The sequence below is a fragment of the Hyaena hyaena genome, unplaced genomic scaffold, assembly GCF_003009895.1.
Source record: "Hyaena hyaena isolate Hyena2069 unplaced genomic scaffold, ASM300989v1 scaffold_882, whole genome shotgun sequence".
Lineage (NCBI taxonomy): Eukaryota > Metazoa > Chordata > Mammalia > Carnivora > Hyaenidae > Hyaena > Hyaena hyaena.
In genome coordinates, this window is record NW_024081513.1 from 136,782 (window position 1) to 162,500 (window position 25,719).

At 44.0% G+C, this 25,719-nt stretch overlaps 1 protein-coding gene across 2 annotated transcripts in view; it reads left to right on the forward strand.

The window, feature by feature from the left end:
• The first annotated feature begins 1,460 nt into the window (after positions 1-1,460).
• MAML2 (mastermind like transcriptional coactivator 2) overlaps positions 1,461-25,719 on the forward strand; it is a 350,467-nt gene continuing 326,208 nt past the window's right edge. For both annotated transcript variants that reach the window (XM_039220320.1, XM_039220321.1), the window contains exon 1: positions 1,461-3,272. In XM_039220320.1, coding sequence (XP_039076251.1) covers positions 2,760-3,272 — 513 coding nt within the window. In that variant the 5' untranslated portion in view covers positions 1,461-2,759. The remainder of the gene's footprint in view (positions 3,273-25,719) is intronic.

A 25,719-nucleotide genomic window follows, 5' to 3' on the forward strand; every position in this document is an offset into this window, starting at 1 on the left:
AATGAATACAGCTTTTTAGAAATCAAATATAAAATGATCAAAACTCCTTCGATTTTTAATGACACCTCATGAGAGAGTTCTCCGTCAAATATGCACTCCTAACAAAAACAAATCTCTGCCCCTCTCTTCACAAGTAGTGAGGGACCTAGCCTTAGAAGGGACAGACAGAAGTATGTTCCAATGAAAAGACAAAAAAAAAAAAAAAAGTTATACCATCAGAGTATACTTGTCCCCAGTTCCAATAAACATTCCGAAATATGTGAAAATAAAATGGACTAAAGTAGGCCAGCCTATTGGGAACTAAATTGTAAATAAATCCAGTCTCAAAAATGTTTGCATTGATGTTACCTATTCATTTCTATCCATAGCTCAGTTTGGTGATGGACCATGTTCCTGAGATGTGAGAGTTGGTTTAGATTAATGAAATCCCATTGTTTGAGACTTCAAATCCACATGACTCCCAAGTTAGCACACAGCATATATAGGGTCCTGATTCGCCCAATATTGTGCTCACTTGAATTTATTCTCCGTAACTGATAATGACAAGCAGAATCCAATATACAATTTGAGAACTTAAAAGCAGGATCACATGAAGATGAGAGGACAACAACCTGTGTGAGAGGCGTATTTGGTTTATGTAATTAAACTTCTTGAAACTCCACTGGTACTCATACTGAGTACATACTGGTACATATCTGGTATGTAAACCAGATAGCCATGGAGACCTCAGAGGTCGCAGTTGGCATAGGTCATCTTGTATTTTCAAAGAAAACCCTTTACTATCTTTTCCCTAGAACTGGTATTGGTGATTTCATCATCATAAAATATTTTCTTTCTTTCTCCCTACTGATTTGCTTGTAATCATCCAGGTTGACTTACCCAGAGACACACAAAACAGGCAGGCAGGTAGACAACCACACGTCTGCCCTGGTGGAGCCAGCGGTGTGATTTCCTCTGCACCCCTGCCGCCTCCCCCTCCCGAGTCTCACACACACACTCACACGTCTTCCTTATTATACATAATGAACATTTCCTCGGTGCTCACCCAGCGCTCGCATGGGTGCTCAGCGGTATCATTTACAACATATTGAAAAATGAAAACGATATCCTCAGGGGGGCGTATTGTAGGTCTGAAAGGGAAAATACATTCCCTGGCCGGGAATTTCTTGAACATTTAGAGCTGGTGAAGTAGTTGTGTGGAGGCTGGGGAATTTCCCCAGCCTTCCCCGCTTAGCCAAGTCAGGCTGAGCTAAGCGAGCCCCTAACCGAGACGCGCGGGCTTTGGGATTTACCTCTTCAGCCACTGGGCGGCCCTCTGCGTTCCCCTTTCCCCGGTGCCTGGCTGCGATTACTCACTCGCGCAGTGGCACCAGCCTTCCACCAGGGAGCCGCGGATCGGCTCTCCCGCCCGCCCCCTCCCCCCGCCCCCATCTGCAGCTTGCTGGCTCTCTCTTTCTCCCTCTCTGTCTCACTCTCTCTCTTTCTCTCCCTCTCCTATCGGAGCACAATGAAAGCCTGTGTATCGCCGTGACTCCGGGCAGTGGAGCCAGTGTCAGCAAAGCGGCTAACAACAGACGGGAAAGAGAAAGGAAAATACAAGCTACTTTTTTTTTTTTTTTTTTTTCCATCTATAAAGCGGAGCAATACAAGAGATAGAACCACATTGCTTATTGCGAGTCCAGACCCTCAGATCCACTGGCCGGGGATGGAATGTACAAAAGTGGACAGAAAAGTGGCTGGACATGACTCGATGCAATTTACTGGAAGTTTGTAAGTTTGACCATCGTTTGTAAATTACTCTCGGAAGAGTTTCTCTCTTGATACTGTGTTAGAATAGAGCCGGGGGTGAGGAAGCGTAAGCGGGAAAGAAAAAAATGTGTTGAAGGATCTCTCTCAGTGGCTAGCGACTTCAGACTGCTTTCATTTAAGGCTAGGAAACCTTAGAGGGAATGAGGATTTTACCGGTGATTGGATTAGCCGAAGAAAAAAGCATGGTCCAAAAGTCCAGTTACTGACATTGTTAACAATTGAAAAGCGATCTCCCTCTTTGGGGGGAAAGACAACATCCTACAGTACCCCAAAGAGGAGAAAACACCGGAGCAAGGGGAGAGGGAGGAAAAATTAAAAGCCAAAAGACAGTCTCTCTTGATTTTTTGTACATTCTGAACATTGACTTCGAAAATTTTCTGAGACAGCACTTTTTTTTCCACCCCGAGGAAAAGTAAAGGCTGCAGGTTACCTAGACGGGGTAGAGATGTGTTTCTGTGCAGAAACATCCCCATAAAAATTTTTCTGAAACAACTAGGTGAGGGGGAGTCCAGCTCTCTATTAATACCTCTCTCAATTCCCTTTGCTGTCTGTTTCTGTCTCTGGCTTGACAATCCCTGAATTCTTGCTCTAACCCCCATGATCGCGTGTTTACAAAGTGCCTAGCGGCTCTTGTCAGCGTGGTGGGGGGGGGGAAACACCCCACCAACTCTGTCCAACTTCTCAAGAGCTGTCAAGTGCAATTAGAGTAAGTTGATAAGGGTTTGTTTCCAACTAAGCCTCTCCGATTGGTTTCTATTCTGTCTCCTCACCCTCTTTTTACCAACTCCCCTCCCCCACACCTTCTCCACGGCTCCCCCCAACCTCTGAAGACCTCTATTCATGTGGCCCTGAACACTGAGCTCACATTGTCAAAAACAGATTTGCCTGCAGTAGCCAGCACTAGCCTCCTTCCACCTCACCATCCCAGAGGCAGCATTGTGTCCAGTAACATGGGGGACACAGCGCCCCCACAGGCCCCCACAGGAGGGCTAGGGGGGGCCCCTGGGGCGGGGCTCCTTGGAGGGGGCTCAGTCACCCCGAGAGTGCACAGTGCTATCGTGGAGCGCCTCCGGGCTCGGATCGCCGTCTGCCGCCAGCACCACCTGAGCTGTGAAGGACGCTATGAACGTGGTAGGGCTGAGAGCTCAGACCGGGAAAGAGAGAGCACCTTGCAGCTCCTGAGCCTGGTACAGCATGGCCAGGGCGCAAGGAAGGCTGGCAAACACGCCAAGGCCACTGCCACGGCCGCCACCACGGCAGCCCCTCCGCCGCCCCCCGCTGCCCCTCCTACGGCCTCGCAAGCAGCAGCGACAGCGGCCCCACCGCCCCCACCGGACTATCACCATCACCACCAGCAGCACCTGCTCAACAGTAGCAATAGTGGTGGCGGTGGTGGGATCGACGGGGAGCAGCAGTCACAGGCTCCAGCCCCCGGGGACCAGAGGAACTCAGCCCTGATTGCGGTAAGGCAACTGGTTTTCTCATGATTCTGGCTGTGGTGCGGTGGCCTTGTGTGAGGGTAGAGCTTGCCTTGGCCTGCTGTGGAGGGGACAGCAGCGAAAAGGGCCGAGGTGTGACCCGACTGCCTCCAAGGCCGTTGGGTGTGCAGTTCGTAGTCTTACTCCCCATGTTCGGCTGGTGCTCGTCCATGGGTCTTCCTACACTTGCAGGGTATTTCTTAAGCGGTTCAAATCCCGAGTTTTCCACAGGCTCTCTGGAGACCAGAGGTGGCTCCGTGCCGGCAAGACCCGAGTGAGCCACTGAGGAAGGCCCCGTCTCCCAGACCCTCCTGCTTGGCTAGCCAGCTCTGATTAGGCCCAACAAGCCATTCTTTAGCCCGAATGCATTTATCAGGCCAGCCGACCTTCATCCAAGCTTTTTCCTTCTTTTCCAAATTCCCCTTCCCTCTTTGAAGTGGCCCCTTCTTGGGTTAGAGAACATGAGTGGTGACCTCTAACACAGAGAAGTTCTGAGAAGTGTCCCCTCAGCCAAAAGTCACACTTGGGGGAAACATCCCAAAGTCTAGTGAGGCTTCTCCCTGATTTCCTCTCGACTCCCCACTGCCACACACACTCCGATCAGGTAGTGCCAGCGGGCGGCGTTCATTAAGGCGGGCAGCGCGAAGGGGCTCTTTACATGCTGTCGTCCTAGGAAGTGCCCTGTGAAGTTCTTCCTCAGAGGCATAGACACACCCCATCCCAGAGGGAGTATCCCTTGAATCATTGGGCCTCGGTGCCAGTCCTGGTCAGGTGACTCCTGCCGTGTCGCTGCTGGGCCAGTGGCCTCTGGGTAGAAGGTGGAGCCCTGCCCTGCAGGCTTCCTCCATTTCTGAGGTCTCTGGGGCCCTTGAAGTTCAGTGTCCGCTCCCAGCACAGCTCTGGTTTGCCCGGGCCAGCCCTAATGAAAGTCAGCAACAGGAAATGGCCATGCAAGCCTGAAAGTACTCAGAAAGCCCAAAGGAGAGAAGGCCACCGCGGAACTGAGAAAGAAGCTCTAGAGACAGGACGTCCTCCAGCCAGGCCTCTGGGATGCTTCCTCATGGCTCCCTCTTATCCCTGGCCTGGCTCTGTGGTGATGAGGTTTCCAGAAATTCTGGGAGCTAGGGTAGTGGTCCTCTCCCCACCACACACACACACACACACACACACACACACACACACAGAGTTTGCTTGGGATGCCTTGAACTGCCGCTTCCTGACACCAATTCCAGACAAGCAGTAACTGCAAACAGTTCCACTGCCCGATGTGAGTCCCTTCATCCTTGAATACGGTTAACCAGTGGGGTTATATTAGAGCTTCAAGGCCCAGTTCCTTTCCCTACCAACTGTTCGATCCCCAGCTCTCCATGGCATTCCCTAGGAGAGCAGTGGGAGCTTGTTTTGTGAAAGAGAGATGCTGAGGTGAATGGGGATGGGGGGTGGGTGAGAATCACTCGAATGGAGAGAAGAATGAGGTTTGTATGTATGTGTGTGTCACTGGCATCTGCAGCCAAAAGTATATAAATGCCTCGATTGTCCCCAGTAAATTTATAATCTGTCTGCAAGTCTCCCAATAATACCGCTTTGTGTGCTTCACAGTCTCCTGGTAAGTGTTTCTGGGGATGATATAGGGAACGAGGCGCCCAACCTTTTTCGGTGGAGAAGACCCATCTCTGTCCTAGCTGCCAAGACTGGATGTAGCGCTCACATCCCAGCCTCCGCAAGGAAGGTGGTGTGTCTGCCTCTGGCCATGTTCTTTGGATTTTTGCTGCCTTTATTTTGTGTGGGGCTTGGGGACGCGCTTTGGGATGTGAAATGAAACCAACTTCAATGGTTATTGTAACCTCACCATAGCAATATCCATGCTGGGTAGTGAGGGGAACGGCGTCCTGCCTTTCGCGACTGGAGGCTTACTGCTGCAGAAGCCAAAGGTGGCTGTTGTACCACTCCTGTTCTAAGAGAGAATCTGATTTCTGCCTCCTAACCACCAGCCATGTCCTAAAACATGGCCTTGAAGGAGGTCTCTCTCCAAGCACGGGATGATGCAGGGATGCTATGTGAGTTAGGAATACAAAGACTAGTTTATTTCTAACAGTTGCTTTTCATTGAAAATGTGTGGCATTGCAAAGGGTGATCCACCCCCCCCCACTCCCCCCCATCCCCGATTTGGTTATTGGAAATTCCCTTCTCCATTTTAGCTTCTAAATTTGGAGCTTTGTTACTCAGCATGGTACTCCGAGATGGTGATGCAAGTTGTGTACTAACCTGATAACATTGTGTTTGAAGGGAGGCCTGGGTATTTGGGAATGATTCATCTGCAGGCCCCACTTCACGTGGGCTCCTCTTATTTTCAGAAACACTTAAAGGAAATTTTGCGCAGAATGAGTGTTAGGATTCTTTCTTAATTTTATTGCTGTGGCTGTAACCCGATTTAGTTCTGTCTGGTGAATGTATCAGGTTCATAGTTCAGTCAAATGCCGTAAGTGGCCATAAAGGTCCTTTGGAGAAAGAGAGAGAATATTGATCATCTGAAATCACATATGCATCGCGTCCTCAGCTAAAAGCTTTGTATGCTGTATGCCTGCTAGCATGATGCCTTGACTGTAGTCAGTTATATCTGAATGTGGGTAGAAGGAGAGCTTCTGGTCCGTGGGGTAGTGTTGATTGGAAACCTGTTATACTGCAAGAAATATATCATGTCTGAGTTTTCTCAAGAGCTTGAGTTTCAAGAACAATGCAAGACTAACCTCCAAGCTGGTTCTAATTCTATCCACATTGAGAGCCTAATTCTGCAGCCCTTACTCAGCCAATTTCTTCATTTAGCTCAAGTACAAGTTCGGGGAAAGCCCCATAGCTGCAGGGACTGCAGGAATAGGGCCTTTCAGAGGGCCTGGATTATAGGGCTTTGAGCAGATCTGCATTTCTAACCACTTGGAGCAGGCTTTAGGCACTAAATCATTTTCTGGTGAAGTATGTTTGAATCTTTGAATGAACTGTGAAACTGAATAATTGCTGGTCCATGGAACAGTAAGGTTTAGTTAGAGCTTCTGCGGTTCGTTATTAATCTTTCCCTTTTGCCCGAGACAGGCTCTTTTTTCTGTTGCATAGACTGTGTTGCTAGGACGGAGAGATAAGTGGTTCCAAGTCATCTTTGGCTTTAGAGATTATCTTTTCTCTAATGTAGTGTGGAGGAAAGAAAGCAGATCAGACAAGGAGTCTGCGTCCTCGGTTCTGTGCCTGCTTGATCACCAACCAGCGGGGTGACCTAGGACAAGTTACTTAGCAGTCATCTGTAAAACAGAGAGAACAATATTGCTGTCCTAGCTTGTTGAGGGAAACAGATGAATGTGTGTTTCTGAATAGGCTTTGGAAAGAAAAAATCAAGTGCTACAGAAATGCAAGGCATTATTACTAGTATTACTAATAATAAACTACTAAGCAACGAATCATAATACCAGTTTTTCCAGGGATTAAAAGTATACTTAAGCTTCCAGTTGTCTGTTTCAAATGGTGAAATAGCTTTTATTGTAAATAGAGGGATTGGTATTTCAAATTTAGTGCTGCCAAGATAAAACTGAGTTATCAGTGTATTTAAGTGCTCCTGAAGGTCCCGGGAAATCCTAGTTAAAATGTGCATTGTTGTGAAAGTGATTAGGGTCTTTGCGTGCATGTCCTTTACAGGCCCCTGCATGGACCAGAGCAGCTTTGGAAAGGTGTGTCCACCAGAGCGTCTAAAGGAGTATTAGAAAAGTCGTTTGCACAAATGGCATGGGAAAGTTAAATATTTTGTCAACAATAGTCTAAAATGTTAATTGTTAGCTTAAGAAAGTCAAACAAGTTAAATCATTGCCAGAGTTCCCTGGTTATTTTTAACTGATGATAATCAAGTTTCTAATTGACAATTCACAGTCTGGGAGCTGTAAGTAGGGGATTGAGGACAGCAACAGTTCACTGGCCAGATCTGGGTGCCTGTAGCTGTCTCCATGATAAATATCCTGCCCAGGACAGTGATAGGAGTGTGTACATTATTTATACATGCAGCCATCATTTCCTTAAGAACTGACCTATTTTTGTTCTGTTTTCCAGAACAAAGCAATAAAGAGAGAGTTCTTATATATCCAGGACCTTTCTACTACTTCTTTAAAGTAAATATAATCATGAGATCTCACAAAGGTAAACGAGTTCAAGTGGAGAAAGAAGTTGGTACAGTCCTTTATCAAAAATGGACAGAAAGCTTACTTTGAGAGCAAGGGCTGTTATTATGTCAACCAAGATGCCTCGCTTGTTTGGGTCAGTGTTTGTTTCTAGAAGGCATGTGTGCTCTTTGAAATAATGTCATTGTTAGGTGTTGTTTTCTGACCCTTAAAGTTCTGGACCTTACAGTTTAATACTGTGTGACTTCCCTCTGCCTGTAAGCCTTTTGTGAGTACCAAGACAAACATGGGTTTTCCAATATTCTAAGACATGGTAATTAAGTACGGCTAAAAGAGTGGCTGTGATTAGCTGTTCTTGATTTTAATTGTTGTTGTGTGTGTGTGTGTGTGTGTTTGTAGTATTTAATCTCAAAAAGCCTGGATGGAAATTTTAAAAAAATCCTCAGTTCTGCCATGCATGCAACTAAGCCAATCTGAATGGATTCTACTACTTCCTTGTTCTTTAATCCCATCCCTTATATATGTTCATAGGCTGGATCGTGTTTAATGAAAACAATTCCAAATTCGTTCTTCTGCATTTTCATGCTAATTTCCCTCACGCCCTCACAGGCTCTGTGGGAGAATAGAGAGAAATGCAGCTAAAGACATAGACCCAGCTCACTCACCAGCCTAGTGGGCAAATGAGGGCCAAATCAGTAAAGTAACAGTAAAAGCACCAGCTAGGTAGAATGGACCAAAACTGATGTAGAAGATCAGAAGAAAAGAGGAATAAGTGTTTATTGAGTCCTAGAATGTACCATGTACTTTTATTTTCTATTTTATATAATGCCTTAAAAAAAAAAAAAAAACAACCTAGTGAGTAAGCAACATTTGGCCCATTTCATAAATAAGGAAATTGAGGCTTAGAGAAATAGTAAATGGAAGAATTTGGTGCATTGGTTTTTCCATTTCAACCTGTGTTCAGATCCTACTTCACACCTACTTGCTTATGAGCTTGGGGAAACAATGTTAATCTTTTGGGGCATTGGTAGCATCATCTGGAAAACAAAGCTAGTGATCTTTAGCAGAACGGTCAACACAGTGCCTGACACACAGTAGGTACTCAGAACGAGAGTACTGTTAATGGTTGGTAGGAGAGAGATTCAACCCCCAGCCATGGAGAGCTTTATGTGGGTCACCAGCAGGGCGTAGGGGTGGGGGGTGGGGGAGGGAGAGTGTGGAAGTGTGGAATGGGGTAGCTGAGTACAGATGGGTGTGCATGTGAGGTGTGGGAAAGAGCAGAGCCTGACTGACATGGTTGGGTATGAGTAGTTGGGGGTGGGGGGGGGGGTGGGGTGGCAAGTGACGCTGATCCACTTCCTGGAGGGTCTGAAGCTCTGGCAAGAGTAAATCAGTAGCCCTGGAAAATGGTAGAGCAAGGAAGGCTCAGAGGAGTCAGCATCTCTGAGGCAATAATAATCCTTCATGCACTTGAAGACAAGTATTACATTTCCCCTCCAGCGGCCTCTTCTCATAGCACATTGCCTAAGTGTTCTGTATTACCTATCTTCAAGTCCCTTGAGCTGCTTAATGCCTTGCTATTTACACACTTCTCTTATTCCCAGTGAGTTATATACAGCATGACATGGCCTTTGGCATTGAAAGGAGATGGTTTTTAAAAGCGCACTAGCTAGACACAGAAGACAAACTACAAGAGGCAGAACCAACTAGGCACATCTCTCTTCCCAGGCTCCCTAGGCCTTCCAGTGCCAGTAAGAATTGCCCTGTGAGTAAAGGGTCTTCTCTTGATGTGTAAACTTATCTTCTCAACAAATGAATTTGCTTGTTTAAGAATTTGGAAAAGGCCTTTGCATTAAAAAAAAAAAAAAAAAGCAGCAGCAGAAATTTAGGAGAAGCTGTGACTCCAGATAGCCTTTGAGATTTACTTACCTTCCTGCTTGCTTGCTTTATAATGCAGATGTGTTCCATTTCTTTTACTTGCCCTAAGGCTCAGTTTCCCCCGTTTTCCCTTGGCACAGGGAAGGCTCCTGTTGGACTAGACGGCAGAGGAGAAAAGCCAAACACCCCCCCCCCCCCCCCCCCAACCTCGGACTGAAGGCATGATGTCAGGTTGCTGACCAAAGCAAATGGGCTCTCTCTCTATGGCTGCCAGCGTTGACCCTTCCCTACGCATATCTAAGGGGCAGATGTGAAGGAATCTAAGCTGTCCCATTTCCGTATGGGGGGATGAAAAGAGATGTTCCCATGTTCTCAAGTCTTGAAGAAGACTAGAGAATTGGGCCCTACCTCAGCCGAAGGAATGGCTGTGAATGTGGGCAAATAACAGTATTTACATGTACTGTGCTCTCCAGGAGTCTAAACAACTTTAGCAAAGGTCCTGAAATGTTATATCGAGATTATGGACATGGGTGCTTTACAGAGTTTTAAGAAATGATCTCTTAATTCAACAAAGAATTGTTTTTGCAGTAATTCTATGGCATGAAAGTTCAGGGATCCATGGTAAGCAAGTTGATACAGGCTTGGCCTCTTAGTATTTACAGCTGAAAGGGGTGTGGATAGGGTTGGAAACAGAGGTGTGGAAGTTGGCTGAAGGAGGCAAGGCAGCATTTTTGCAGTTAGGAGCCTGGGACCAGGGGTGAGACTACCTGGTTTCAGGTCACAACTCCACCACTTAATAGCTATGTCTTCTTGATTCAGGTAATTAAACTCTCCTGCCTCAGTCTCCTCAGCTGTGAAACGGAATGATAATATTAGCACTACTTCACATTGTTGATTAAATGAGGTAATTGCCTGGCCCCTGGCAGAGGCAGTAAAATTTAGTTGATGTTATTACTGTGAAAAGGGACATACCTGACTCAGATTCATGGTTTTTTTCCAGCTCAGGAGTCCATCTTCAGAATGTGTCAGAGACGTTTTGTGGGAGACCATGGCTTTTCACCTTAATGTTAATTAGAATGCTGTATCATCCAGTTTCCCTAAATAGTTTAATATGGAGATGTCATCTGGGATAGCTTTGCATTTCCCTAGCATGAGTTTAATAGTGTTCTTCTTGAGAACGGGATTGATTCTTATCTCTTCCATTCCTGGGATTCGAGGACCTCTGATCTAGAACTTGACTAGCCTGTTTATTTGACTTCTTCTGGAACAGAGGCTGGGTTTCCATTCAGTTGCCTCATAAGTGTGCGTGTAGGCTTTGTGGGTAAATGAGAAATTTAAACCGTCTATTCAGAGTTTGGAATTGTGAGAACTGAAGAGTCCAAATTTATCAATTTAACTGAATTATTAATTCAGACTGATGAATAATTCTTAAGTGAATCTGGTCACAGAGTCACAAACAGTTAGAGGCTCCCTGCTGTGGAGATTCAAAATTCTGCTTTTGAAAGCCAGATCCCTGGCTCAGGTTGCTCAGGGATCCTTGGACTCAGGGCCACTGCAAATAAATGGCGGCAGAGTTTGCCCTCTTCCCAGCCCTGACCTGGAGCATCTGGAAAATCTCACGCTGCGATAGGGTCCTGAGCTGAGAATCTCTTCTTTGCTCGGTACCTCCTGAAGGTTGATTCCATAAGAAACAGGACAGAGCTGATGAGGCTTCAAAGCAAGTTCTGGTGAGGATGATTCTTAATCCAAAGCATGATGTTTCTCTGAAGAAGTGACACGGTAGGAACAGGAATCGTCTTGGGTGGATGATGTTTGGGCAGGGGTGGATTTATTGGTTCTAACTCAGGGCAAAGAATGTAGTCAAAAAACTTTTTTTGTTAGTGTGTTTATTCCCCATCGTTTAAACTTAATCCGCCTTTTCCTCTTGAAGCATAATATTCTTGGGAAATGTAGAGTCAAACTCATGTTGGGTTTGTTTCGTTTTATGCTGTTTTAACAGCATTCTTGCAGAGTTGTCATGGCAAGTCCATATGTTGATAGAGGATCATTGACATTGTCGTTTTAAAAATTCTCTTCTGGGGCACCTGGGTGGCTCCGTTGGTTAAGCTTCCGACTTCGGCTCAGGTCAGGATCTCACTGCTCGTGGGCTCGAGCCCCGCATTGGGCTCTGTGCCATCAGCACAGAGCCCAGACCCTGCTTCGCATTATGTGCCTCCCTCTCTCTCTGCCCCCACCGACTCACACTCTAGCTCTCTCTTAAAAATGAATGTTAATTTTTTTAAAAAAATGACTAAATGCGAAAAAAATTTAAAAAATTCTCTTCTGTCAGAAAATGTGACTGAATTTTATTTGTGGACCTTTCCCAGCAACAGTGATAACCGTCACCCACGTGAAGCCTGACACCTTGAATTTCCTCAGTGTTCCTCAAAGTTCTCTTCAGGTGGTTCTGATGGATGTGAATGGAAAGTTAAGTATGAGCCTGGGTTTGGTTTTGTTTGTTTTGTTTTGTTTCCTTTTCAGAAAATTTGCTACAGGCAAAAGTTTGCTACAACTTCTAATAACTTACCAGGAGTCTTTTATACACACAATATAATTTCTTAGAGCCATGGTAACTGGAGTGCAGAGAAGTGGCTTAATTGAATACAGTGTGTACCTGTACTGTGTCTTTGGAATGATGATTGCCTTACCGAAATGAACGTACCCTGCTCATTTCTGGAGGTCTCTAGAGTCTAAATTATGTAAAAATAAAAGCATTCTCTGGCTAAGCAGCTGAGAAACTTAAGTTTTTTGTTGATGTTGTTCACCTAAGTGGACCGATACTTGCTGAACCAGCTAAGGCTTGCTCATTTGATTGCCACACTGCACCATGTAATTTCAGACAGCAAAAAGTATGTGCTGGTGGTATTATCCCATTTGGTTGTTTCGCAGAGGTGTTGAAAAAGTACAAAGTACAAACAAACAGAAGAGTAAACAGGAAAGAGCCGAGGTCCCCCTGACAGAAAAAACAGGCGGAGGCAATAGTTCAGTGAAGTTTGTGCCCAAGTCCTGTAGCCACCGCACCAAAGAAAGCTTCCTTTTCTCACTTAGATTCTTTGCGTGTGGATCTGTTTGCAGGCTCAGTCCCCCAGAGAGAGATTCTGAGCTGTCTTTGTGCTAAATTAAACATTAGTTTTCTCCTTGGGAACTTGATCTTCCATAGATCAGGCAACAATATCTTTCTGAGAGAGCTCCCAGCTAAGCATTTCCCTCAGGAAGAGACCAGCTCACAAGCCTTTTCACCTCCACGGTCTGCTTAGCCGCTGTGTGTGTGGGTTGCAAAGGAATTGTTGTGACTAACCAGGTCTAGAAGCCCTCAGAACAAGGACTTGTGCTCTTATCCTTGGTGTAATGCGGAGGGACCCATGCTGGCTTAGCGTATAGTCAGTGGAAACGGTCAAAGAAGCACCCAGATCATGGAGGATTTTAGCCAAGCATGTTTCAATGCTGCGCCCACAGCAATGAAAAGGGAGTACGTCAAATAGAATCCATCTCATTTCTGGCCGTCTCTCTTCTCCATCCTGCCCAGCTCCCAGGAGGGCTAGTTCATATAGATCTGAAGATAGGACACTGTTCTATCAATTCATAGAGTAATATAAGCCCTTAAAAATAGACGAAACCCTTTACTAACAGATGAAGAAATTAAAGCCCATCTAAAAGAGTAGTAGAGGCAGGACTAGAACCCAAGATTCCAGATTATTAAATGTTATCCTTTTATTAGGACTTCTTATAAATCTATACAAACAACAGGGGCAATTTAGGAATTTTTATTAACATTTTGGTAGTAGAAAAAGCATGGAGTTTAGAGCTAGTCGATGGTCTTTGTTTAAAATTTTTTAACCTTTATTCATTTTTTGAGAGACAGAGAGACAGAGAGACAGAGCATGAGCGGTGGAGGGGCAGAGAGAGAGGGAGACACAGAACCCGAAACAGGTTCCAGGCTCCGAGCTGTCAGCACAGAGTCCAATGTGGGACTCGAACCCATGAACCGCCAGATCATGACCTGAGCTGAAGTTGGTCGCTTAACCGACTGAGCCACCCAGGCGCCGCAGGTGGTCTTTTAAATGATCGCAATGATTCCATCCCACAGGCCCCTTTATAGTGTGACTTCACCACTCCTCCCATCCAAAAGTAGATGCTGTTTCCCCCCTTGAATCGTGAATGGCCTTGTGACTGATTTTAAGCAATAGTGTGTGACAGAAGTAACATTGAGCCCCTTGTAAAGCCCTCCTCGACTTGGAATGTGTTAAGAGGGTAAGTCTTATGGTAAGTGTCCTTACCACAAATAAGAGAATAATGAAGAGGGCAGGAGAAAACTTTGAGAGGTGATAGGTATGCTTATGGCCTTAATGGTGGCAATACTGCCACGGGTGTACACCTCTCCCCAAACTTCTAATGTTGCGTATATTACATACGTACTGCTTTTTCTGTGTCAATCATACCTCAGTAAAGTGGTTTTAGAAAGGAAGCTTCGGAGTGCCTGGACGGCTCAGTCAGTTAAGCGTCTGATTCTTGGTTTCAGTCAGGTCACGATCTCACGGTTTTGTGAGTTTGAGTCCCACGCCAGGCTCTGTGCTGGCGGTGTGGAGCCTGCCTGGGGTTTTCTCTCTCTCCCTCTCTCTCTGCCCTTCTCCTGCTCTCACTTTTCTCTGTGTCTCTCAAATAAATAAGCTTTAAACAAACAATAAAATAATAGAAAAACATAAAAAAGAAGCTTTTGGGAGCACTGAGGCCACCATATAAAGGAGCTGGTGAGCCAGCTGGAGGATGACTGGACATGCGGAGGAGTGAGGGACCCCTACCAGCATCAGAGGCCAACACAAGAGTGAGGCCACCGCGAGGCAGCCAGTCCTCCGCCTCCACGCAGCCACACAAGTGAGCAGCGCAGGTGGAATCAGCAGAGGAACCACCCGGCTAACCGAGAGAAGCTCGGGAGATGTTACGTGGGGTGGTTTCGGCGCGAAGGTTTGGGGTGGTTGGTGACTTCGCACCGGCTAACTCAACGCCAGCTGGAAAAGCCTAGCAGGGGCGAGGGCTCTACGTCTTTAGATGTGCTACCCCAGGATTGGTTACTCCATGCCTTTGAGACTCACTTTCCGCTTTTTTATGATACTGGAAACTATCTCAGAGGCCGTGCGGATTAAATGAGATGATGCATGAGAGCACCTAGTGTGTGGAGCTTCACAAACATCGGTTTCCTTGCTTCGCTCTTGTTCCTTTGCACTGTGCTCTAATTTGAGCCCCCGCCTCTGTGACCTCACTGCCACCTCCTGTGCATCAGCATCCTCATAGTCTCCCCAGCCCCCTGTTCCTCTGAACAGCAATTTCTTTTTCACCCTCCTGGATGATGGCCTGGTGCTGTCATTCGTCCTAACTACCAAATGTCCAGCATTCTTGTTCCGCCCCAGGGAACACATCTGCCTTCGGTAGTCCACCCTTAAAATAGAAGAGGGTTAACCTCATAAAGATGTCACTCCCCTTGTGCTGCTGTGCTGCCCTTGGGAGAGTCAAACAGCATAGCAAATCTAGATGGGCAATGTAATTGCATTCGATCTTCTAGGTCACAGAAGACTTTGCTAGCTTCAACAGCGTACAGGGGGACGAGCATATTCAGTCTTGAGGAGCAGTGTTTCTGAACTTATTTTTTTTGGTAGCAAATTATTCCAGGTCCCTCATTCCCCCCCCCCCCATCTTGCCCTTCACAATAGGTGAATAAACAAGGAAGAAGTGATATAGTGACACTATATTATACTCACTATACTTATCAGTGCCGTAGGATGAGACGGCTGGCCTAGGAATTGTGTGTTGAAGGTCCTAGTGTTACCACTGATACTAGTTGGTAGGCAGCTTAGTAATCTGGTCCTTTTACCCTCCTGGCATTTACTGTCCTTCTTGGAAAAACAATAAAGGGCATGTGGTGAGCGGCTTGGATCACCTCCGAGACTCCTTTTGGGTGTATACGCTTTGAGTGAGATTTCCCTGATATTTCACTTTTGTTTTTTGCAGTTCCATGTCTTCTTAAACGTATCTGTTAGGAAGAACTGATAGAAGGAGAGGTGACGAGGGTGGGAATGTGTTGTTTTTTTAAAGGAAGTACTAGTGAGGAGACTCTGAAGTAATGTTGGGAACGGGGTCCAGCTGTGGCGAAGGGGCGTGCACAGCCCTCTTAATTGCTTAATGCTCTTCCTGGGAGGAGTGGACAAATCACTCCATTTCTGACCCTATTTGTTGGGCTTTAGGGTTCCAGTGTGAAAAATACGGTTGTGGGCCTAGTGTTTGATTCATTACATTTATTTTTAGAGGAAGTACTGTTTTTGTCTCCCCAGATTATCGCAGCTACACTCAGAACGGTTCTGTGGGTAAAGAAGATTCCCAAATGAGTACCCCTGTGAAATAATTCAAGAAATAGAAAATGAGGCATGAAAAGGAAAATGTTCTTTAGAGCCTTCCTTGCTTAGGAACTGACTGTCTGTCTCTCTCTCATACGCGCAGTTGCAAAGTGCAGATTAATGGATGGGGTTTTATATGTGTCACCACTTCATTTTAAAAATATGTTTCTGCTTTAAAGAGGAACTACAAAAGAGAGTCACTGAGAAATTGGTCTGGGGGAGGGGAATTCAATCCACTGCCTCTTTTTTTTCTTCTTATCACTAAAACCCTAAGCAGAGAGTGTAATCACCTATTTCCCAAGGGCAGCCCTAAGCCGTTAAACTCAGATCTGTTTAGGGATTTAATGGAACCAGGGGAAAAAAAGGAAATACACAGTATCTGCTACAAACAAGTCAACAAAGAAAATTTACCCAACCAAATATTAAATCTGGAGGGTTTCTCTGAAAGCACCATTCCCTCCCTCCTTATCTTTTGATTTAGTTGGAGAGAGCACAGGTCTCCAAATTGCATCTTTACAATTCCTTGAATCTTTGGGGTCTGTGGATCCCATCTTGGGCTCCAGGCCAGGCCAGTGCATTTTCTTTCACAACACAAGATGTAACTAGCAGGAAACCAAAGGGTCATTTGGTTGTGGTTGTCCTTGTATTTTGTTTCCAAGGGTAGACACACTCAGTTTCATTGTTTGTTAGATTAGAGGCTTAGAGATGGTGGCTTTTTTCTAGTAACTTCTAAAGTCCTTAGCTTTTCTTCTAAAGATTTTTTTTTAAATTTTTAGATGAAAATGTCTTGGTATTATGCTGTGCAATATTGCTTTTCTTTTAATGTTGTTTTTTTTTTTTTTAATTTCTGAGAGAGAGAGAGAGAGAGAGAGAGAGCGCGAGAGACAGCATGAGCAGGGGAGGGGCAGAGAGAGAGGGAGATACAGAATCTGAAGCAGGCTCCAGGCTCTGAGCTAGCTGTCAGTACAGAGCCCGACGTGGGGCTCGAACCCACGAACCGTGAGATCATGACCTGAGCCAAAGTCAGACACTTAACTGACTGAGCCACCCAGGCGCCCCAATATTGCTTTTCTTTAAAAAAATTCTAAGATAAAGGAAATCAAGTTGCCTTTCTTTTCCAATAGATTGAGTCTTTTGCGTAGAAAATGTACCCCAAATCCCCATAACACATACGTGCGTGCACACATATGCACAGACCCTACACACAACTCTTTTCACCATGGTTATTTTTAATACATATAGACATAAATTGGTTATGTGGGTGACTTACAGAGAAAATGGAGTAAAGAAATACATTAAAGAGGATGGGAAAGAAGATTAGTTTTAAAGGAAATGGCCCCAGAAGACAAGACTATGCCAAATTGCAGGAACTAGGAAAGAGAACATTGTATCACAGTGGTAAGTGTAGAATGACAAGGCACCTCCTTTCTGGTCCAAGTTTTACCACTAACTAACAGAATGACCATGTGGCCAGTCACTCCTCCTTTGCTTCTTAGTGTCTCCATCTGCCACCAAAAGAGTTGGATTCCTCTGCACTTCGCTTGGCTGGATTATTCTTGTCATACAGGGATTGGCTCAAATATTACCTCCTTGGGGACACCTCCTTGGCTGCCCTCACTTACGTGCACACACGATGGATCTCTCTCTCTTCTTCCCCTGTCACTTTATCCCACTACAGAAGGGCTGTTGTCTTTGTAACTTTTATCACTGTCTGAATGTATGTCGATTCCTTATTTATCTGTGCATTTCCTATCTTTCCCCACTGGGATATAAACTCCATGAGACCAGGAAGCTTGTCAGTCTTGTTCACTACATGTGTGCTAGCCCTTAGCAGTTCCTGGAACATTTTGGATCCATAGTAAATATTTGTTGAATGAATGACCAGATCAATGGCTTTTAAACTAGAGATGACTTATGAGTCTTTCAGGAATTGAGGGATGAAAGGAGAGGGAAGAACATGTGATTGGCCTTCAATGCTCCACCTCCTGTTTGATTATGCATTTTATATATATATAACACTGACTTTTTCATCACACTAAAGCATATCTATCTATCTATCAAGGCATATTTATAGATATAGGTATATATATGCCTTGGGGTGATTAAAAACATGGTTCCAGTGCTACAACCATTTGAAAGATATAAGACCATGATGATTATTTGTTTTTTTCCCCAGATTGAAATTCTTTTTTTATTATTAAAAAAATTATTTTAATGTTTATTTTTGAGAGAGAGACAGAACACGAGCAGGTGAGGGACACAGAGAGAGGGAGACACAGATCCAAAGCAGGCTCCAGGCTTCGAGCTGTCAGTACAGAGCCTGATGCGGGGCTCAAACCCATGAACCATGAGATCATGACCTGCGCTGAAGTTGGACACTCAACCGACTGAACCACCCAGGCACACCACCCACTCCCCGCCGATTGAAATTCTAAAGCCCAGCCTCTCATCAATAGAAAACATTGGTATGAGGAAAAGGATGATGGAGTAGAAGTTAGATATATTGAGTGACTACTGTATGCCAGGTCCTGTGTTAGTCTCTTCTCCACGCAGGAGAAATGAAGTTCTTACTTGATGGAGTTTACATTTTAATGGGGAGGTAGGGGAGGACAGAGCATCAAGAAACAAAGGAATGAGATAAAGTTAACTAGGGATACAGTGCACAGCTCTTTGTTCCTTGAAATGGCTGATTGGAGATTGATTTGGATTAATTAAAAGGAAGCAAATTTGGGAAACACTTCAGCAAGTAGAGAGCGATAACTATAAACAAACAGCTGCCATCGGAGTAAGAGATGGGTTCCTTTGTCAGGGCCTGGACAGCTGCCTGCACACTGGGCTGACCTGTCCAGGCAGTGTGCTGCTTTGGCCAGTCTGTGCAAAATTCTCCTAGGGAGGTAGGTGGTCATATCAGCATCTTCTGTGCCTTGAAGCTATTGTCATCATTTTGTTAGAAGTCATTGATTTTTGAGTATTCAAGAGAAACTACTGACAGACACCTTTTGAGGAAAACAATATTGTCCCTCCTTGACAATAGAAAACAAACAGGAAATTAGCATCAAGACTAAAAGGAGTTAGAGGCATAGTAGGTTCTTGGGAGGCAGCCCAAAGCAGAAACTGGTATTTGCAATCATCATAATAATATCATCTTACATGTACACAACCCATATTGCCCTCACAGAAACCCTATGCCATGTAGCTTTTTAAAAATTTTTGTACACGTGAAACTGACATGGAGAGGTCAAGAAATGCTAATGTATCTTACTTTTGAATAACAGATTTGCAGTTTACAAAGTTCATACACACATATTATCTGAGTTTGTTCTCTGAGGTATTATTACGCCCATTTTAGAGACTGATGAGAGACTCAAATTGACCTACACTAATTCCACTAGTGAGCAAAGATTCACCCTCCTGACACCTGGGTCTATCTGTGCAGGGCACACAGCCACCAAACTTGAGTAGCTGAGAGTCGAATACATCACCAAATTTGCATCTAAGATGAGGACATTGAATGGCTTGCACTCCCAGAAGCAAACCCACACATAATATGAAGCAATGACTCTCCTAGAAAGAATGGCAATCACGAATGGAATGAGGATGTCAGACACTCAGGGCACATCAAATCTAGAATCAGGGAGGCTGAATAAAGGGAGTCGTGTTTTTTGTTTGTTTCTTTTTAAAAATGTATTAGTTCATAAGAATATAATGCCAGGTGAAAAAACTTTTTTAATTTATGAAAGCCCACACTTTGCTACCCACATTTCTTGTGGATCTAGTGAGCCAACTCAGGTCTGGGGAGAGAGGGCTACAAGGTTGTTATGAATAGAAACTTGATCTTAAATCAAAGAAGCAGATTTGTCTCTGTAACTGAGATTGGTCTAAGTTTTTCTCTGTGCTGTTGCTTATTTTGGAATGAGTATCTTAGATGGAACTTAAGGGAGAGACCTGCAGCTCTTTGCTGAAAAGTAATTTTTCCAGTCCAAGTTGAATCTGTTTTTCATGCTGATGGGTGTTTTTTCATTACCTGGAGAAAATGCAGGAGCTCATAATTGAGGGGATTTTGCTTCAAAGCAGAGATGTACCCTATTTATCTTTGTATTTCTAGGGCCTACAGTAATGCCAGGTATCTAGTATGCAAGCATTTTGTAAATGTTTGTTGAAATTAAACTGTGGTGAGCATGAATTTTTAAAGGACCCCAATCCTTTATATTTCTTTTTTTAAAAAAATTTTAATGTTTTTTATTTATCTTTGAGAGAGAGAGAGAGAGAGAGAGACAGCATGAGCAGGGGAGGGTCAGAGAGAGAGGGAGACACAGAATCTGAAACAGGCTCCAGGCTCTGAGCTATCTGTCAGCACAGAGCCCAATGTGGGGCTCAAACCCACAAACCATGAGATCATGACCTGAGCTGAAGTTGGACGCTTAACTGACTGGGCCACCTGGGCGCCCCTACATTTCTGTGACTAAATCTACCATATCATATACCAGACGTGGAACACTGATCTTTAGGATATCCTTCTGGTTCAGCATTTGTTTTAAAAATCACATTCATTGGGTCATCTGGGTGGCTCAGTTGGTAAAGCATCTGACTTTTGGCTTATGCTAAGGTCATGATCTCGCAGTGTGTGAGTTGGAGCCCCACCTTGGGCACCACACTGTCAGAATCCCCTGCTTGGGATTCTCTCTCTCCCATTCTCTGCCCCTCCCCCCCAAACATAAATAAACATTTAATAAAAGAATTATAAAAATCATGTTCATTAAGTGTTTAATATGTCAGGCACTCTTCTAAGTGTTTCTAGAATATTAACTCAATGTGTCCTTATAATCACATGATGAAGTAGATATAATCTTATTTCCATTTGATAGATAAGGAAGGAACCTTCCCAGGTCACTCAGCCATGAGTGGTGGAATCAGGATTTGAACAGGCAGGATGATGTCACTGCCCATAGTCATGGTTTTCTACTTTATGTAGGAGAAGGTCCTTACACAGGTAATATCAGACTCCAGCTCAAATGTGACCCAGGCCTGAGGTTGGAAGCCAAGCACATCCAGACATTTTGAAGTCAATAATGATTAGAGCTAACTCACTGCCCAAGGTGTTGATGAATTCAGAATGAAGGCCTAGGGACTACAGATTACTACTTGACACAGTTTCCAGACTTCCATCTTTTCAAGAGGTGAAACATACTGGAATATGTAGGTTCTGTGAGTGGCAAATAAGTTTTGACTTGCAGGCCAGGTAGGTTGGTAATATCACCTGGAAGGCTGTGAGGAGGATCCTAAGGTGATATCCAAGCTTTGTGGGAAGAGGGCCATGGTGTCATTATTGATACCTGCTGTGGGCAGAGAGAAGGCAACATGGCCGACAAGTCCCTAGAATGGATTCTTCAGGATCAGTAATCCAAATGTGGGGGATCGTGAATGTAGATTCCTGGTGAAATGTTAACTCTTTCCAGGAAGGAATGCATCAAGATCTGACTACACCACTTTATGAAGTTAGGCTTAAATAAGTTAAATAAGTTGTAACTTTAAGTTGTAAGTGCCTTAAAGACAGGTAAATTCCTTAAAGACATTCTAACCTCCGTTATCTCTGAGAGCTCAGAGAAGGTGATTGAATTTTTTTTTTCAGTATTTTATAAAGTGCAGTACAAATTCAGCTTCACTCCCTCCCTGACTTGCACCCAGATTGTCCGTAAGCTCCTCTTATGTGAAAATTCTGAAGATACTATTATTCCTGATCAGTATTCTGAAGGAAGGCCGTTTTTGGTAGGAACAGAGAAACAGTAGAAATGGGAAAATGATGCCCCAAATGTGAGATTATCAGAACTTTCTTTTGGGAATCAAATTCTGCTATAGCTGCCTTTGAAAAAAAAAAATTAGCAAATACGTATTGAGGTATGATGTCCACGCCCCACTTTAGGCACCAGGAATGGAGTAGTTAATAAGACAAGTTCTGTGCTTTCTTGTGAAACGTTTTCTTATCAATATCTTCTTTTTACCCTAGGAGGTAAGTGATAGGGCATGTTGAGTCTGGGGCATGTTGAGTATGCAGGCTCTGAATTGAATGCAAAATTTTGTATGGCAGCATATATGCATTTTCAAGGTTGACAAATTCCAGAGTTTGTCCGGTTCTCCAAGCATTCAAGGGCCAAAGAACCTGAGGGTGAGGCTTGTGGTGGCAGGAAGAAGAATGTACCGAATCTAAGGCTAGTGTAATTCTTCACACAGAGCAGCCAGTTCTAGGAGATCCTAGTATTTCCTTTCTTTGTGTATCCGTTCATTCTAGTTTCGGGAGTCTGAACAGAAAGCACACGTAGCTTTCTTCATATGCCTAACGTATTTCCTTCACCTCAGACTTTTGTTACCTATTTTATTATCTATGTAAGCATTTTCCTCTTTTCTCCAAGGCCAGCAGTCCTCGACAGCTGAACTCTTTGTGTTCTGTTCTGCACTTTTCTTTGGAGCCCAGTCCAGCAGTTTTTTCACTTTGTTTTTCAGTGACCTCCCACCGTCTTGAGGCTTCCTCCCCTCCCACCTTGACCTCTAACTCCAAATTTATGTCTCCGTGTCATTGTGGGGAACCTCTTGGGGAGAAGGATAAAGCTGAATTGGAGCCTCGTCTCGGGGGTTTTCATAGGAACACTGACTCTTTATTATTAGCTGTGCACTCCAGGCTGCTAGAGTTCATATTTTGGCAGTGGACCATCAAACACCCTATTTTTAAGAGCCTTTAACTTAGTTGTAAACATGTGCTGTGACTGGAGCTCACTTTCTTTACTCATGTTTACCAAAAGCAGTTTAACTGTTGAAAAGTTGTTATTAAAAAGAAAAAAAAAAAGCTCAGACATCAGGACTATTTTTCCACTCATCTAACTCAAAACTATGCATGATCTAAAAAAAGAAAATTTGGCATTTAGTTGCTTAATTTGATGGTCCAGTCATACTGGTAATTTGAGGGAAAGAAGAAATGGCACCGCTCGGTCCTTTTACTTTGACAGATGCCCATCAAACACGCATGGAGGGGATGATGGCCGCTACCCATATTTACATGACTGACCAGCAGAGCAGCTCAAAGAAAAGCAGTCCAGTATGCTGAAAAAATTGTTTATTCCCTTCAAGTCATCTATATTTAGAATAAAAGTGTTCTATAGACACATTTCCCAGACGTTCTAAATTCTGGAGACCTTACTAGTTCCATTAGGAGAATATCAATAATATTCCAAACTCTCATTACCTTGCAAATAGGTAGCTGTATCAGAAATTTGGTGAAGGCGGGGTTGTTGCAAATATATTTATTTCTTTGATCTCTGGAAGGAATTTAGGCAAGTGTAACAAAATATTAATCTTTTGAGGAAGTGGTGATGGAAAGCCATAAAGCAGGAGTTTTAAGAATCTAAATGCTCAAAAGGAGGGGTTGAACTTTGACATCTTCATCTTGTGATTTAAGGTTCTAGAAGTTATACCACTCGGTCAACTGAACAGAGCTGCTTTGGGGCTGTGGTGATACTCTAAGTAGTACCTTTCATAATGACGCCCTTCTCTCAGCCTCTGGGTATGTCATCAGACCCTCATACCTCATTGTTAGTTTTGCGGTGAGGCATCAGTTGACAGGTGACATTTGCCAATCTGGGTAACAAGAAGTTAAATCCATTTGATTCCCTCTCCCTCTTGTTAAGCTCCAGGTATTCCATAGATATATCCTAACTTACAACACCCATTTGGTGGAAAAGCGTCATGCTCTGAGAATCATCTTGCATAGTTTGCACATCTCTTATCTCCCTGGGCCATCCTGGAAAAGTTCCCTGGAGCCTCTGCAAGATGAACTGCTAATTCTTACTGATGAATGTTCCTTGCACAACTTTTCAAGTAAGGTACCATTCTAGGCACTTTGCTGAAATCAGGAAAATGTCCATTGATTCTCTCTCAGGGTTAGCCTTTTATGAATGGATTCTTGTATGCTCATTGACTTTCTGGTGCCTATTCAGTCTGAAAAGTATCTAATTGTTTTGCTTTATGGGTTACATTTCCTCCACTATTGAATGTAAGTTCCTAAAAAATATTAAAATAGAATCAAAATTAACTGAATGTCAGCAGGGAGATTTTTCCTAAAAATTCATAAGAATATTTCTACCCACCTCGGGGGAGGTGGATTCTTCTCCCTATCCTGGACCTTTTTCAGAATAAACACAACTATAATGCTGCATTTGTGCCTGCCTATAGCTACATATGTGCATAACTGTTCCATGAGTATAGCAAAGAAGAAAAGAGGCTATAGAAGAACCCATATTTATGTTTTCAGAACTTTCAGGAGGGAGAAGAATTTGCAGACTTGAGCTCTTAGAATTTCCTGTAAAAAAAATTATGGTTTTTGTTCAGAATTTAGATGCCAGTTGCCATGTTAATAAGATGACAAGATTAGTTAATTGTATTATCTGTTGATGCATACAGAACAAATTACCCCAAAATTCAGCACTGGAAACAGCAAACATTTGTTATCTCATGCAGTTTTTGAGGGTCAGGAATTCAGAAAAATGAGCTCAGGGTCTCTCATGAGATTGTAGTCAAATATTGGATAGGGCAGCAGTCACTTCAAGACCTGACTGGGGATGGGGCTTCCTCTTCCAAGTTTGCTCTCGTGGCTGTTGGTGGCACTCAGTTCCTTGTTGGCTACTAGCCAGAGGCCTTAGTTCCTCACCACCTTGGCTTGTCCTTAGGCTGCTTGTGTATTCTCAAGTCACACCTAATGGATTCCTCCATGAGTCAGGGATCCAGGAGAGAGAACCAATACAGAAGCCACAGTCTTTCACAACCCAGTCTCAGAAATGACAAACCTTTGCTTCTTCTATAGTCTGTTGGCAACACAGGCCAATCCTGACCGGGTGGAGGAGGGGACTATACAAGGATGCAAACACCAGGGGGTGGGTATTCTTGGGGGCCATCTTGGAGGCTAGTGAACATATTAATGTATAAACATTGCCAGGAGCCCAGGCTGCCAGGTCCCCTACTGTGATTTTGAGGAAGGTTATACCACTGACTATTCTAAAATAGTCCTGAGTGGCTCTGTTGGTTAAGCATCTGACTTCAGTTCAGGTCATGATCTCATGGTTTGTGGGTTTGAGCCCCACATCGGGCTCTGTGCAGACAGCTCAGAGCCTGGAGCCTGCTTTGGATTCTGTCTCCCTCTCTATCTGCCCTCCCCTACTTGTCCTCTCTTTCTCTCTCTCAATAATAAATAAACATTTAAAAATTTTTAAATAAGGCCATCCATTTACTTCACATCTATTTATTGAGTGCCAGATATATACCAAGCACTGTTCTAGGCACTTAGGATACTTTGGTGAATAAAACAAAGGTCCTCACCCTCATGAGCCTTATATTCAGTTTTATATTTTATTTTTCATGTAGCATATCCCATGGGTCAGTGGGTTTATGTGAGGAGGCACATAGTTTGTACATGGACCTCCATTGTTTCACATTGACTTGCATTTGACCATCTTGAGCAGGAAACCGGGATAGGCCTTTTCCTTATCTGCAAGAATAAGGGTAAGCTTTTTGAAAGAAGTAGTAACAATACAATCTCTCTGGTGATTACATTCTTCTATTAACTGTCATAAGTGATTACTTCTCTGTCTTTGATAGCTTAAGAATTAAGGGAAGTAAAGTACATTACTTAAGAATTAAGGTTTGGGAGTCAGACCCTCCTGGATTTGAGTCATAACTCTCCTGCTTTCTTACTGTGTTACCTTGGGCCTGTTGTTTGACTCCTCTGAGTCTCAGTTTTGTCCTCTGTAAAATGGTGATAATAGTAGCACCTATCTTCAAGTTGTCAACTGTAAATGACTGACTGAAAGGAACTTACCCGTAGGATTTGCTACACATAGGTACCACTCACTCTATCTGCCTTTTCTTCATTCTGACTGCATCTGTGGATTCTTTACCAAAGGTGCCATCAGAAATGACCCCCCCCCCCCCCGG